The following is a 15,108-nucleotide window of genomic DNA, read 5'->3' as shown; positions in this document are numbered from 1 at the left end:
GGGGGTTAAGACAAACAAGTTATCATGACATATGGATATATATATTTTCGGCCACATCATGTACGTACTACATGAGAGTTGACATGACATCAAACACTGAACAAGTGGTTGCAAAAGAAAATGAAAAAGAATAGGTAAATGTACATCTATACCTAAAAAGGACTGACAGTGTGACTTAAGATTAATACTTTCATATACAATAGTTTTAATTCTAAACAAAGAGCAAACTAAGTCAGGATGTGTACATGTATGTAATCATACACATGAAAAACTATAGTAGGATTGATGTATAGTAAGTAAGCACAATATACGAGGTAACACGAGTATAATATCAGGCTTAAACCTGGAAACTACAGAAAGTTGAAATACTACAAAAAAGTCTTAAACTACAGTTAGAACTAGTATATAAGTATCCAGTGGCGGGTTATTATACAAAAGTAAAGTTCATGCACATTATCACATGTATAACAAACAAAAAGAGCATTTCATATGATAACAATTAAAACAATGTTTCAGAAAAAAAACACAGTTTATTAAAGCAAAACATAGGTGTACCTTGTTTCTTAAATTTTGGAATTACAGCCATGCATGATTGTAGTACTCTCCTTAAGAGCAGTTTTCTTTTACATGAATGGAACTGTATATTGACTTTGTATGATTACTAATAATTAATGGATAATCACGACTGAATGAATGCATAAAACAGTCTGTTAATTTACCAACGATTGAAATGTCTGTGAAGAACTTTGCAAAGTCTGGGGAGGAAACACCAAACCATAAGAAGTTGAATGGATTCATACATGGTCCAATGTTGGAACATTTGAGGAGTTGAGATAATTTGCCTTTTACTTACATGTATACAAATGTTATTTTCCCCTTGCAAAATCAAAATAAATAATGTGGTTGAATTAGCCATCATCAAGCAAAGTGTTACAGTATATATTTGACTTCCTCCTGTAATTGGAAACAATATGCCTAGAATGTGAAACTGAATTGACCCCTATTTCAAGCAACTACAGGTGCTGCTATTTTTGGACAACATCTTTTTTGAGGTAGAATATCTGATCTGGTGGCTCTAGCCATCTCCAGAATCCCCCTGCTGGGTGCATGACATTGACCTTTACATCAGCATTGTTTGCCCCAAATTCCATGACTTCTCAAGAGAAGGATTCGCCTTGGTAATCTACCAACACCCAGTCTCCAGTGTTTATTTATTACCTGAAAAAAAAAACTCTTCCTTTTTTCACTAAAGCCCAAACTTTTATGAATGAAGAAAGTTTAGACAGCTAAATTCCAGTTCCATTGTAATTAGTGACTAATGAACTAATTAATCTGCCCTGTAGCAATTTTGACCATCTCTCCAGTTTGTTGTCAACAAAGGAGAACAATTATACAAGATGCTTAGGCAAATTGAAATGGGGAAATGAGAGCTATATGACACCGTGATGGACGTACAAATTAGGTGCGGTTGGACGTACAAAAAAAGTGTACGTCCAACCGCTCATTAATAACTTAATTAGCAGGAGTGAAAACAAAATTTTGTGACAAGTATGTAGATACCCTAAAGCTTATTTAGGATTGACATTATAACATCAGTTGAATACTTTGTTTTTCTGAAATCTGAAAAAAACTAGTTTTTTTTGTAACGGACGTACACGACCATACGTGTAATGCAATTAAGTGGCAATTAGTCATTAAAAGAAAAATTAAATCAAAAATAAAATATTGCATTTATAAGAGCTGGATATAAACTACTTTTACCATAAAGAAAGAAACAATTCCATGAAGTCAGTTCTGGAAATACAGACAAAATGTCAGGTATACCTTGTGTTTAAAAAGATACAATTATCTGAAATGTCTCAATAAACTGAGGCATGATGACCTTGACCTTGGTCAAACCTAATTGAAAGTCACAAATTTGGACAATTCATTGTCTCAGCTTTCAAATGAGATGCAATTTAGGTTTAGCCTATGAGTTTTGAAATTTCACCCTGAGGTTGTCACATAAATTTACGGAATTGCCCTTTGGCCGTTTGTGACCAAATTTGGATGGTAGATGTCCCTTGGGGAGGTGAAGGTCATCACAAGGTCAAAGGTCACAAACAGGGGTTAACAAATTTTTCAGGGCCCAATGTTAAGTTTTTCTGGCGGGTTTCGATTATGGCTCATAACTTTTGATGCCTTTGACCGTTTGTGACCAAACTTGGATGGTAAATGTCCTTTGGGGAGTTGAAGGTCACCACAAGGTCAAAGGTCATATGTGGGTCAATGAACTCCTGGGGGTTGGAAAAATCTTAATTTCTTGTACGCGAATGGGCGAGACACAATTTGGCACTTGCCTTGTTTTTAGAAAAGGTCACACATTTTTGTAGCAAGAATGTCATCCACCTGGCACTTGAACTACTTATAGCTGTCCCGAACAAAGAGAATGATGTCTTTGCATTGCGACGTACGCGCATGCTTTACAGCAAACATTTGGTACGCTTTTGATATGATGAATTCCTAGGAAGGTGCCTGGAAAATTTGACTCTCTCGGTGAGCCCATCAGAAGGCGCTGTGGTTGCTAGAGGTGGAGCTTAATCTCAATTGGCACCAACGTACCGATGGGTGATTCTCATCTCACATCGCTGCTCAGACATTCTCTTTGAACAAGACATGAATCTTCAAAGCCTGTTTTCTCGCAATTTTGTCAGGCTAACAAATTGAAAAAAAAATTATATGCCAACTTACGGTGCCAGAGAATATAAGTGTTTTATATAAATGTAAAGCTTAGGTAATTGGCAATGTGATTCAATTAAAAAATGAATTTTCAAAATTCTTGAATCTTGCCTGAAACCGCCAGTCACAATTTACTAACTCATTGTAGTAACTTAGCTCTATCACTTCTGGTTCTGTACAAGAGAAGAAGGGGGGGGGGAGGTTGGGCCTCCTGGGGGCTCCTAGATGGGGCAGGGTGTCCATTTGAAGGAATTGATATCTTACAAATGTATCCCCCTAGGGATGCTACCTGGCAAGTTTAATGAAAATTCAACAGGGGCTTTCAAGAAGAAGATGAAAATGTACAATTTAGGCCCCCATTAGGATCCTCCCCTGGGTCCCCGGGGGGGGGGGGGGGGGGGGGGGGGGGCGTCCCTGACTCCACCATGAACAAACTTGAAACTACAGTCATCAATGTACCAACTCATAGCATTAACTAAGCTCTATCACTTCTAGCTCTACAGAAGATTTTTAAGGAGTCTTTAACGTTCTAGGGGGTTTGGGCCCCCCAGTTGGGGCATAGTGCCCTTTTCAAGAAATTGAGATTCTATCCCCAATGGATGCTACCTGCCAAGTTTGAAGAACATCGGTCATGGGATTTTCTAGAAGCAGATGAAAATGTTAAAAGTTTACGCAACGGACTCTGGAAGCTGGACGCTGGACAAAGAGCGACCGTCGGACCAGTGCCAGTGAGTGTGCAGTGTTGCCTATCAGTGAATGAGAATAACAGCTGACAATTATGGACTGAAGGCCAATTCACACACACTGAAAAAAGCATGATTCGAATTGCAATTTAAACAATCATTTTTGCACTCTTATTAACTGTATGTACACATGTACTGTACACAGACCAAAAAAAATAAATAAATAAAAACTCATGATCCAAATCATACCATTTCACGAATGAAAATTGTGACCCAAATAGCATTTATTTCATGTAAGACCCAAAGTTCTGCATTATATGCATCTTTGAGTTTGAACGGAGTTTAACCGTACTGTCCTGTGCGCACCTTGCATTAAGGAGTACAAGATAATCAGAGTGATTTTATGCACTGTTCATAGATACTTCACATTGTAAACAATCATAACTATTTCTGAAATGTCACACTTGGTGCCCAAATAGAATTTGAATTTCACTAATAGTTGTAATTATTCACATACATGAAAAGAACAATTTTGCATCATACTTCGATTTGCAACACAAAGAGTCACAACTATTGGTGGCAGTGTGAATGGGCCTGATGAAGATAGAATTTAGCGAGGATTACATGAAGGAAAACCTGGTGATTCAAGCAATAGAGTGGTACCCCTCTTCAAATGCAATTTCTCATGGGGAAGAATTTTCGGATCGGAGTAGACAAGTGCTGCATTATGACTAATACCCTAATTCACCATATCCTGTGTGGTGATGACAAAAGCTGCTTGAAACCAAGACAGTTCCAACAAAGGTGACCTGCTATCACATACTGAGATGCAAAGGAAGCTTACTTACTCTTCATGTATTCCAACTCTGACTTTTTCAAGGCACTGACTGCATTAAAGAATAGTATTGTGCAATAGGCATTGCCTCAGAATGCAAGTTTGAAAACTTTGATAAGAAGCGATTGAACAAAAAAATAAAATTGTCAGAATAATTCATCAGTTACCATCACTGATGTGTTAAAATCTGTGTTTTCACTGAGGACCTTACAAAATCTTCTAATGGCAAAGGAATATCCATCCACGTCAACACTGGATGCAAACCAGTACAATTATGTATAATTTTATATTTAACTTTTCTTGACTTTACAATTCACAAGACTGAGGAAAGTAGCCCTATGAGCATGTGACTGCACACATCAAATTGTAAAGTTAATCAATTATGATTTGATATGCAAACCTGACATCCTCTGGTACATCAAGTCAGTTTTTAGAATTCAATTTGATCACCAATAACCCATTTCAAACTGACAATGGGATGCAATTATTCCATCAAAAATATTGCAATGTTGATTAAAGGCACTGTTTACCATTGGGAGCAGTGATTTCAGAAATGTTCAAGTTATCACATTTTGTGCACGTGTACGTCAGTTGTATTGATCACAAAACATTGTACCATAATAGGGCCTACAGATATGAAAAATTTGCAATTTCACATGAAGCCTAAAATATAAGGAGATATCACTCACATAAGGAGATATCACTCATTAAACCATAACTGCAGACAGTTTATTCTGGAAACAATTTTATTATGACTATTGTTCACATTTTGTATTTTATATCAAAAACAATACTTAGCATTGATTATACTGATTTACTGTTTTTAACTGGTTGTTTCTATCCCCAACTCACATTTTAGAAAAAGTTCTGTTTTGAAGCACTAAAGCTGGGTTTTTGTTTCATTTGCAAATGGTAAATAATGTCTTTAAATATTGAAAGATATCCTTGAGGTATCCCTGACATAAACAGAACTACGACTCAACGTGATTAATACCCCCACCTAACACTGAAGGAGTTAGCTCAACTAGCAATTACTTTGTATGCTTTTGATTGAAAAAAAAAATTACCATGGCAATGTATTGTTCAACATTGAATAAATTTATATTTTGATCACTGATAGCCACATGTGTCATATCTCAAGTCAAGAGGTCAAAACCTGAGGGGAGCAAGTAAATCAGCGATTTCTATGATTTTCATTAAAAATTGCTGTTACCATGGCAACACAATGTTTGAAATAAGCAAAAAAATTAAGTTTGCACAACTGTATATCATAACCATCACATGTGCCAAATTCCAAGTCAAATGCTCAAAAGCTGAGGGAGTTAGCTGAAATCACATTATCACATGTTTTTCATTCAAAATATGCTATCATGGCAACACATTTTTCAACAATGACAAAAGATGAATTTTGCACATCTATGTAGTATAGTGGTCACATGGTTATAGCTCGTTATTCCGAAGGTTCTTTATTCTGAAGGCTCTTTAATCCAAAGATTCGTTATTCCGAAGTTTCGTTATTCCGAATTTCATTTTCGGATTAACGAATCTCCGGAATAACGAACCTTCGGAATAATGCCACAATGTTCAGATTAACAAGCCCTTTTTCATTTTAGGATTAAAGAACCTCTAGGTATAGGAAATTTGTGTGTTTCAGATTAACGAACCTTCAGAATAACAAACCTTTGGAAAAACGAACAGCACCCGGTCACATAAGCCAAATTTGAAGCCAAATGCTCAAAAAACTGAAAGAGTTAGTTGAACCAAAATTTTTATATAATTTTCATTCAAAATCATGGCAACACATTGTTAAACAATGACGAAAGATAAAGTTTGCACATCGTCATACTATAGTGGTCACATGTGCCAAATTTCAAGCTAAATGCTCAAATACTGAGGGAGCTAACTGAATCCACGGTATTTTAATATGATTTTCAATCAAAATATGCTATTACCATAGCAACACAATGTTCAACAATGACAAAATAATAAATTTGCACATGTATACTATGGCGGTCACACGTGCCAAATTTCAAGGCAAATGCTCAAAAACTCAGGGAGTTAGCTAAATCCATGGCAACGAATTGTTCGACAATGACGAAAGATTAAGTTTGCACATCTTTGTCTTATAGTGGTCACATGTGCCAAATTTTAAGCTAAATGCTCAAAGACTGACGGAGTTTAGACTGAGTAGCTTTTTAGGATAAAAAATGCTGTTACCATAGTAATGCATTGTTCAACGATGAAAGATTAAGATTATATTATAGCTGTCACATGTGCCAAATTTCAAGCTAAATGCTCGAAGACTGAGGGACTTAACTGAATCCAAGGTATTTTTGTATGATTTTCATTCAAAATATGCTGTTACCATGGCAATGCAATGTTCAACCATGGCAAAAGATAAATTTTGCACATGATCTACGTACTATAGTGGTCATGTGTGCCAAATTTCAAGCTTAATGCTAAAAGACTGAGGGATATATCTGAATCCACAGTATTTTTGTATTCATTCAGAATATGCTGTTACCATGGCAACTCATTGTTTAACAATGGTGAGAGATTAAGTTTGCACATCAATGTACTATGGCAGTCACATGTGTCATATTTCGAGCCATATGCTCAAAGACTGCTCACGGCAATTAGCTACATCCACAATATTTGTGTATTCTTTTTAGTGAAAAAATGCTGTTACCATGGCAATGCATTGTTCAACATCAATAGAAGAGGAGTTGAATTCTGCACAACTATACAGTAATGGCCACAAGTGCCAAAATTCAAGTCAGTTACTCAAAAACTCAAGGAGTTAGGTCAATCCACATATTTTTGTATGATTGGTATTAAAAACTGTTGTTGCCATGGCAACAGATTTATTCACGCACACAAAAAGGTGTCTTGCACAATTACACATTACATTCATCATATATCTCAAATTTCAACTGAATTGCTATAAAACTGAGACAGAAGTTTGATTCACAACATTTGGAAGGATTTTTTTTTTAATTTGCTGTTGCCACATGTGGCAATTAATGCTTTATGCAATACTAGTAAAAAAAAGTATCTTGCATATTTCCTTTGATAGCGGTCTGCCAAATTTGGGGTAAATTGCTCAAAAAATGAGAGTAGTTCGATCCAAAATTTGTAATAAAAGTTTGCCGTTGCAATGGCAACGCATTATTTAATACTAACAAAAAAGGTGTCTTGCAAATCTACCTTTGATGGCAGTCACACTTGTCAAATTGGTATCAATTGTTCAAAAAATGACAGAGTAGTTCGATCTACAACATTTGGTAGGATTTTTTTTTTAGATTTGCCATTGCCATGGCAACACATTATTTGACACTAACAAAAAAGGTGTCTTGCATGTCTACCTTTGATAGTGGTCACACATGCCAAATTTTGGGCTAACTGCTCAAAAAAATGAGAGAGTAGTTCGATCCACAAGTTTTTATGAAAATTTGCCATTGCCATGGCAATGCATTATTTGATACTGACGAAAAAGGTGTCTTGCAAATCTACCTTTCATAGCGGTCACACATGCCAAATTTTGGCTAATTGCTCTAAAAATGAGATCCCCGAGTAATTTCATCCACAACCTTTGGAAGGGTGTTTTTTTATTTGCTATTGCCGTGGTAATGCATTATGCAATACTACCAAAGAAGGTATCTTGCACATCTTCCTTTGATAGTGGTCAAACATGCCAAATTTGGGGTTAATTGCTCCAAAATTGAGAGAGTAGTTCGATCCACAAGTTCTTATGAAAATTTGCTGTTGCCATGGCAATGCATTATTTGATATTAACGGAAAAGGTTGTCTTGCACATTTACCTTTGATAGCGGTCACACTTGCCAAATTTGGGGTAAATTGCACAAAAAATGAGATAATATTAGTAGTTCAATCGACAACATTTGGTATGATTTGTAAAAAAATTTGCTGTTGCTGTTGCCAAAATTGACTGGGATACAGCTTTCAGAATGTTGTCAAGTCAATACATCAATGGGGGAAAAAAATCACCTCTCAAACACATAACACGTAAACTCAGCAGATTTTCATACTTTGCTTTAAATCACAATTTTCAATATGATGACATCATCAAATTGCACAACAATGATGCTGAATCAAAAGACAATTGTCCAAAGTACAACATATCCAAATTTGGGATAATATTGGGCAAAACTGACAGAGATACGTGTACATGAATGTCAACATCAACTTACGTCATGAAATTAAATTCCACTTTATTTCAGTTGACAATATGATGACGTTGATTATACCACCAAAATCAAAATAATGAAATTCTAAATGTTATGTATAATTCACATGCTTTTGGAATATGTAATAAAAACATGGGGTTCCCCAGTAGTTTGAAGAGCTATGGTGAACAAAATGAAGGAAGGCATGTTCTTTTCCCTATACTTGCACATAGACTTGCGTACGGAATTTAAGCTTTGGCGCATGTGTATTGCTTTGTTATTGGTCAAGATTGAACGGCAATCAAAGGATATCACTGCTGGATGATTCAGGAATCCACATCACCGAAGAAAGTGTACTTTTTTTCGCACTGTGTGTGCAAAAACGTGCAGAGCAACGTGCATAAGCGGAAATTTTGAAACGCTTAAAATTGTCTGAAATGTATAGAATTGGTTGGTATGTTGTTTTGAGCATTTTAAGATTTTGATGCTTGCGACATGATAGCCTGACTGATATGCCCTGTGTGAAATGATGCGTTATGACATGATCACTAAGTATAAAGTTAAGATATTCCAAAACATACCTCACAAAGACAACAGGGTCAGAGGCAGTTGCAGTGATGACAGCAATAGCTTGCCAACTCATCGAGTTCGCCCGTTGAATTATAAGACATATCTAGGTCCCTGATGCTGTCCAGACCTATTGATAGACTCTGATACAGGGTAGGGATTCTAGATTTCTGTTGAGCACTCTAACCTTTGAAGACATAGATTCTGATATGTGCCTATGTAGAATTTCAACAATTTACACAATATAATCAGACAAACTTCCCAAATGTGACGATTCGGGAGACTGAAGAAAAAAAAGGGTTTCTACCTCATTACACTTCTTATCACATTCCCTTCTAAAAGTCACAGGTCTAGGCCTGCAGTCTCCAAAGATCCTGTGGTCAGGATTTTCAGAGGTTTATTTAACCAAGGCAAATAGCTTGGTGGTCTTCTTCGAAAGTAGTAGGCCTGAAGTAGTCCTCACTATTATAAACTAGAACTTCAATTTTTTTTTTTTCCAGTGGCCTATGTCTGTACACATGAATCTGCACTATTTGGTATCCATGTAGATATCTCAAATTCCATGTTACCAAATTGCACCAAAATCACAGGAAACAATTTAATGGCTTATTTCAATACACTCATGAAGGTAAATTTACATCAAATCATTTATCACGAACTATTGTTATCGATGGTGAATGTACATCATTGCTACAACAACTAACTATCACTCTTTGCGAGCTTTCCAGAGTCACTGCTTGCACAATCTAAAATCATTCCCTGTCCTTCACATATTAAAAACATTTCACTTTTTAAACAACTTCGAAATCCATCTTAAAAGTAATGACAGTCAATGATGATAGCAAGTCCAGCTCTTCCTCAAATTGCAGCCATGCGACAGCAGTCTGATATGTATACATGTGTACAAGAGTGCGTGCATTGCCCAGCTGCTCAGCCTCATGGCCGCAGCTGTTTCGAGTAGCCACGGAAGTGAGCCCTGAGCGCAGCGCCTTTCTAGCAAGTCGAATTGATGCACGTAATGTACAGCTTTGTACATCACTGAGCATGCAAACACAGTCTTGGTCTAGTACAAGGTATGTGATCAGTGCGATGGGTGTAACAAAAGCATGGGAAATTGGAATGATAGCAAATACTAACCAAGATTAATGCCACACAAACCAAATCCCACTGTTATTAGCATCAAGTCACAACATGTCTTCATTCCTCCTTGATGTGAACTGTTCATCGTTAGGCCAAAACAAAAAAAAGGTTGTATTGGCGTAACATGCGATTTTCAAATAGGGTCGGTAGGGCGTATTTTTTATTTTTTTAATTTTTTTTGCTACCTGCATTTTACGTGTAAAACTTTTGCTCAGTAAACAGTTACAACTGCTGCATCGAATGTGCTGTGTTCATCTATTCTACAAATCATTTATGAGGCCGATATTACTGGAATTATACCCCTTCACAGAATTTAAAGGGAAGGTAAACCCAAAGAGCAATGTGGATTGAGTGAAAGCAGCAACATTAGTAGAACACATCAGTGAAAGTTTGAGGAAAATCGGACAATCGATGCAAAAGTTATGAATTTTTAAAGTTTTGGTGTTGGAACCGCTGGATGAGGAGACTACTAGAGGATATGACGTATGAGTGGACAACAATACAAAGAAAATATAAAGGAAATTCAACAAAAATTCACTTTTCTAGAATTATGAAAGAGCAATGGACCAACCGCTTTCAGAAAGCAGGGGGAATAATTGCTACCCTTAGCATATGTCAATATCAAGTTGATGGAATTTGTAATTTTCATGGAAAATGGATTTTTGTAGAATTTTCTTTATATTTTCTTGGTATTGTTGTCCACTCATACGTCCTAACCTCTAGTAGTCTCCTCATCCAGCGGTTCCAAAACTTTAAAAATTCATAACTTTTGCATCGATTGTCCGATTTTCTTCAAACTTTCACTGATGTGTTCTACTAATGTTGCTGCTTTCACTCAATCCACATTGCTCTTGGGGTTTATCTTCCCTTTAAAGATGTTGAAATCCCTATCCTGAATGTTTTCACTTCATATTTTACTATTGGGCATTTCCACGATAAAGTGGACATGACCATCAAATTTTCAAAATAGTCAAATCTCATTCATTTTGGTATCAAATGAAAGCTTAAGGACTGAATTTTTCATATTTGACCATCTTGTTAAAAAATTACATCATTAACCTTGCTAAATATGTGCATAAAATCAGCATGATTACATTTGACATAAATATCTGAAAAATATAATGAAGTTAAATGAATGTAGCATGAGAAAATGAAACAGGAGGTTAAAAATTTGCCTTTGTTTTCTGAGTTTAAGGGTTGAACATCACTACCAAATCATCAAAGTGCAAGATTTTCAGTGTGTTAAGCTTCAGCGAACATCGCAAATACGATCATCAATAATGTCACAGTGTTACGGTAAAAACTTATGTTTTTAGTATTGTTTGAAAATTACAAACACAAAAGGGTTTATTTTGATAGCCCAAATCATGACCACATGTAGCTACCCAAGTACTAGAATGATGGTAACTCATTTTGTTAATTAATTAAAGCTGATTAAAATGTGTCATGGTGTTACAGTGACTGTAACACCGTGACTATTACACCGTGACTTGCATTGCAATAACACAGGACACACACTGGATTACACATGATAATTAACTGTTGAAGTGACCATCTGATTTCTCTGTCACATTTACTCAAAAGATAGAGGTTTTTCAAGGATTGTTCATAACAGATGGGTCAAGCTATATCCACAAAGATTATCACTTGTACTTGTTGCCAGCATCATGCAATTTTAACCCTTTCTGTGCCAAAAATCGAGAACTGTGTTTACAATGCAGTGGGGTTTGATATGCCAATCAACACTCAGAGCACATTGTGGGTTAAAATGGAAGCAGTCCACTCACAGTGTGCCACCTACCACATTCATAACTATCCAGAGCAAACATTTCTGAAGGTTTTGAACTTTTAATTACGGTAAAGGCATCAGTTTCAGTTGAGTTAATACCCTTTGTTTGATATTTTTATCATAATTGACCATTTTATCACATGGTTTGAATCTTCTTTTGTAGACTCAAATGTGTTCCTAACATGATAAACAGTCTGAAGTCTTGCTGCAGCTTCCCTGGTATCCTAAAGAATTACTTAGGGCATACTGAAGCTAGATCGATGTGTCCACCAAAAGTTAATCTCACTGGAATACTACTTTCCTGTGCATGGTGCTGTGCACAATCTTTTAATACAAGTTTCGCCATTAAGAGCCACACTCACTAGGATTTACGTGTATGAATGAGAATTTGCATTGTAATCATTTTTATGTACATGTTCATTTTCCAGTACATCTTTGAAAAAGAATAATAATTATGGTACATTTTGTACCACACAAATTGCTTGAATGATTCTTTTTATTGCTACTGAAATTGCTATTAAAGTGGGTTCACCTGGCTTTGTGACCAAAGGTATTAAAATCAAAGTTTCAAATTTGTATGTCATCTTTAAATATATACAAATTGGACTTTTAAAGAGTAGTTGTAAACCCTAAAAGTTCACTCAGAAATATTTAACAAGCTTTCAATGATGATAGAGTGAATTATGTCTCAAAACATAAAGTATATTTTTCTGTAAGAGCAGTGTTCCTGACTATAACGTGTACAAACGTATATGACATGTCACGGCGTTACAGTGCAAAGTTTTTCTTTACTTTGTTGTTTTTGATAATCTGTTATGATTTCAGTATTTTTCTGTTTTATCTGGAAGTGTTATACTGTGATGTCAAACATTCATCATGAATCATCATTTCATTCTACCTAATGGAGAAACACTATGAGCTGAAAGTAAGACAACAGGATTCTCCATAGGTTTTCTACACACATTTCAGAGGTCAAGGTGTTACAGTCACGGTGTTACGGTGCACTTATTTAAAATTTATGTCATAATTTTCCTGTCAATTGATTCTTTAATCAAATTTTACTTCATTATTATCATTGAGTCTCTAGTACATCCCATGAACAGATCCACTTATCAAAATGTTCATTAACTTCACAGAGTTTTGTCAGTAAACAAAGTGCACAAAAACCCATGTCCATTTTGCGTCACGGTGTTACAGTGGTAATTAATCGTGCATAACTCATTTACCACAGCAGTTTTTCTTCCTTTTTTTTTTGTTTTAAAAATTGCTTACAAAATGATGATATGCATAGATACACGATAAGAAATTTTCTCAAGTGTTACATTTTGATTATTATTTACATCTGATGAGTGAAATTATACTCAAAAGTGTCACAGTGTTATCGTGGAATTGCCCTATTTTGACTTAGATAAGATTGATGCAAATTGACCCATATGTACGATCTTTTCATCGCACACGGTGATCTCTATTACAGTCCCACATATACAGATTCGTGTAAGTTTTCCACACAGGAAACCTATGGCAAAACTGTGCACAATACATTGCAGTCTGAATGCTAGTATACACTGTATAAATCTTGATTGAGTATATGCGTCCGTGTTGGAAACAGATGACGTACTGATCAAGCGAGGCTATGCGAGGCGCTAGCTAGATCTCTCCCTCGTACATGCGATATACCCAGAGCCTTTTCCACTTCCGGGTTTTTGCGATCGCGATCGCAGTCAACAAGATACTTGATATCTATAGCCAAAAAAAAATAATAAAAAAACATAGGGTCGGCGGAATTTTTAGGGTTGGGCAGGTTACACCAATGTAAAAATTTTTTTTTTTTTTTTTTGCCTTATCGTCATCGACCATCATGCAGCCCTTTTGGCCTACCCCTATCTTTGTATGCAGCCAGCACTACAGCGGCAGCAATGGCAAAAGCAGCCCGGTCTTGGTTGTTTACGTTCTGCTTCAGGGTCAAAATCACCTATAAATATTCATAACTGTTTGAATTTGAGGATCACATGAGTCAGTATCATCTCCTCAGCATGTTAAGGGCTACCGTAACATCACAATATTTGGGCTTGTCAGCTCATTAGCATGAATGGCACAAAAAAGGGACATTTTTAAAATACAAAAATTACAGACTACACCATGAAATTCTGTTTGTATTTTAGCACCTGGTTTTCATTAGAATTGGAAAAAAAATGCATTACCATGAAAATGCCAGTACACTTTCCTTTTAAAATCTGCAGTCCATAACCAATGCTTTTCACATAGTTAAGCGAGTATGACACGAGTTCCTTTGCATGCTACACCAACTTCACAAAAAGGGTAAATGGGGTGTTAGCACTATTAAAGTGATTGATGAATATTCTGTGGTTATAACCTAAATACTTCATGTACTGCAATAACATAGCTTTTTAATAGCCCATACTCACCCCAGGGTAGCTGCTTTGGTGGTAGAGAATGGATGAAATGTATTGCCACTTTACTGATGTCTTGAAAAGTTCTGTGCATGTGCATTTGTCCTGCTTGGTAGGATGGCTCAGGTGGAAATGGATCCCACACAATATCACCATTTGTCTCCCCAAATCCACTACATGAACAAATGAAGGAGCACAGCAACAATGCCATAATAGGATATCCACAATATGTTCTGCTATCAAGATTAGTCCTTAAAGACATTGTTGTCTGTCTTTCACTTGATTTTCTGGAGTCAAAGATATCAATCTTGCAATGATCAAATGTATACTTCCCTAGGTTTGTTCAACGCAGAGTGGACAACTGGTGACAGGACGTCAAACTGATGGTACTCTATTATCTCTGAAAGGTGTTTCCCACATGTAATTCTTCTTCTGGGCCAGTAGGCTCTCCATACATTAGTTCTGCATAGAGAAACACATCAAAGATATAGACACAAAAGAATTAAGCATCCCCAAAAAGTGATTCATCAGATTTAAACACATGCTATTATTCTTTTGAATAATTCATGTTCCATTGAAAAAGAATTCTACTGCTGCATGCAAAGACGAAAGAAAAGAGAAGAGGGGGAAAAACAGACGTATGAAAGACAATGTATTTACGTGTTATAAAACAAAAATCTGGTGAGATTTCTGAAGTCAACTATAACATACATGTCTAAGTGTAACTGTAACCTGAATTCTCATTTCAGTGAAAGCCCTGTAACTTCAGTTCAAATTT

At 36.1% G+C, this 15,108-nt stretch overlaps 1 protein-coding gene across 1 annotated transcript in view; it reads right to left on the bottom strand.

The window, feature by feature from the left end:
- Window positions 1-15,108, bottom strand: part of LOC139720018 (prominin-1-A-like) — a 322,225-nt gene that overhangs the window by 293,895 nt on the left and 13,222 nt on the right. Inside the window, exon 2 of the mRNA XM_071631397.1 lies at window positions 14,346-14,792. Coding sequence (XP_071487498.1) covers window positions 14,346-14,592 — 247 coding nt within the window. The 5' untranslated portion in view covers window positions 14,593-14,792. The remainder of the gene's footprint in view (window positions 1-14,345; window positions 14,793-15,108) is intronic.

This window comes from Diadema antillarum, unplaced genomic scaffold, assembly GCF_040938485.1.
Source record: "Diadema antillarum isolate AM-2024a unplaced genomic scaffold, OU_Dant_1.0 scf00000010, whole genome shotgun sequence".
NCBI lineage: Eukaryota > Metazoa > Echinodermata > Echinoidea > Diadematoida > Diadematidae > Diadema > Diadema antillarum.
The sequence above is the reverse complement of the archived record's forward strand: the minus strand, read 5'-3'. Positions and strand labels throughout refer to the sequence as shown.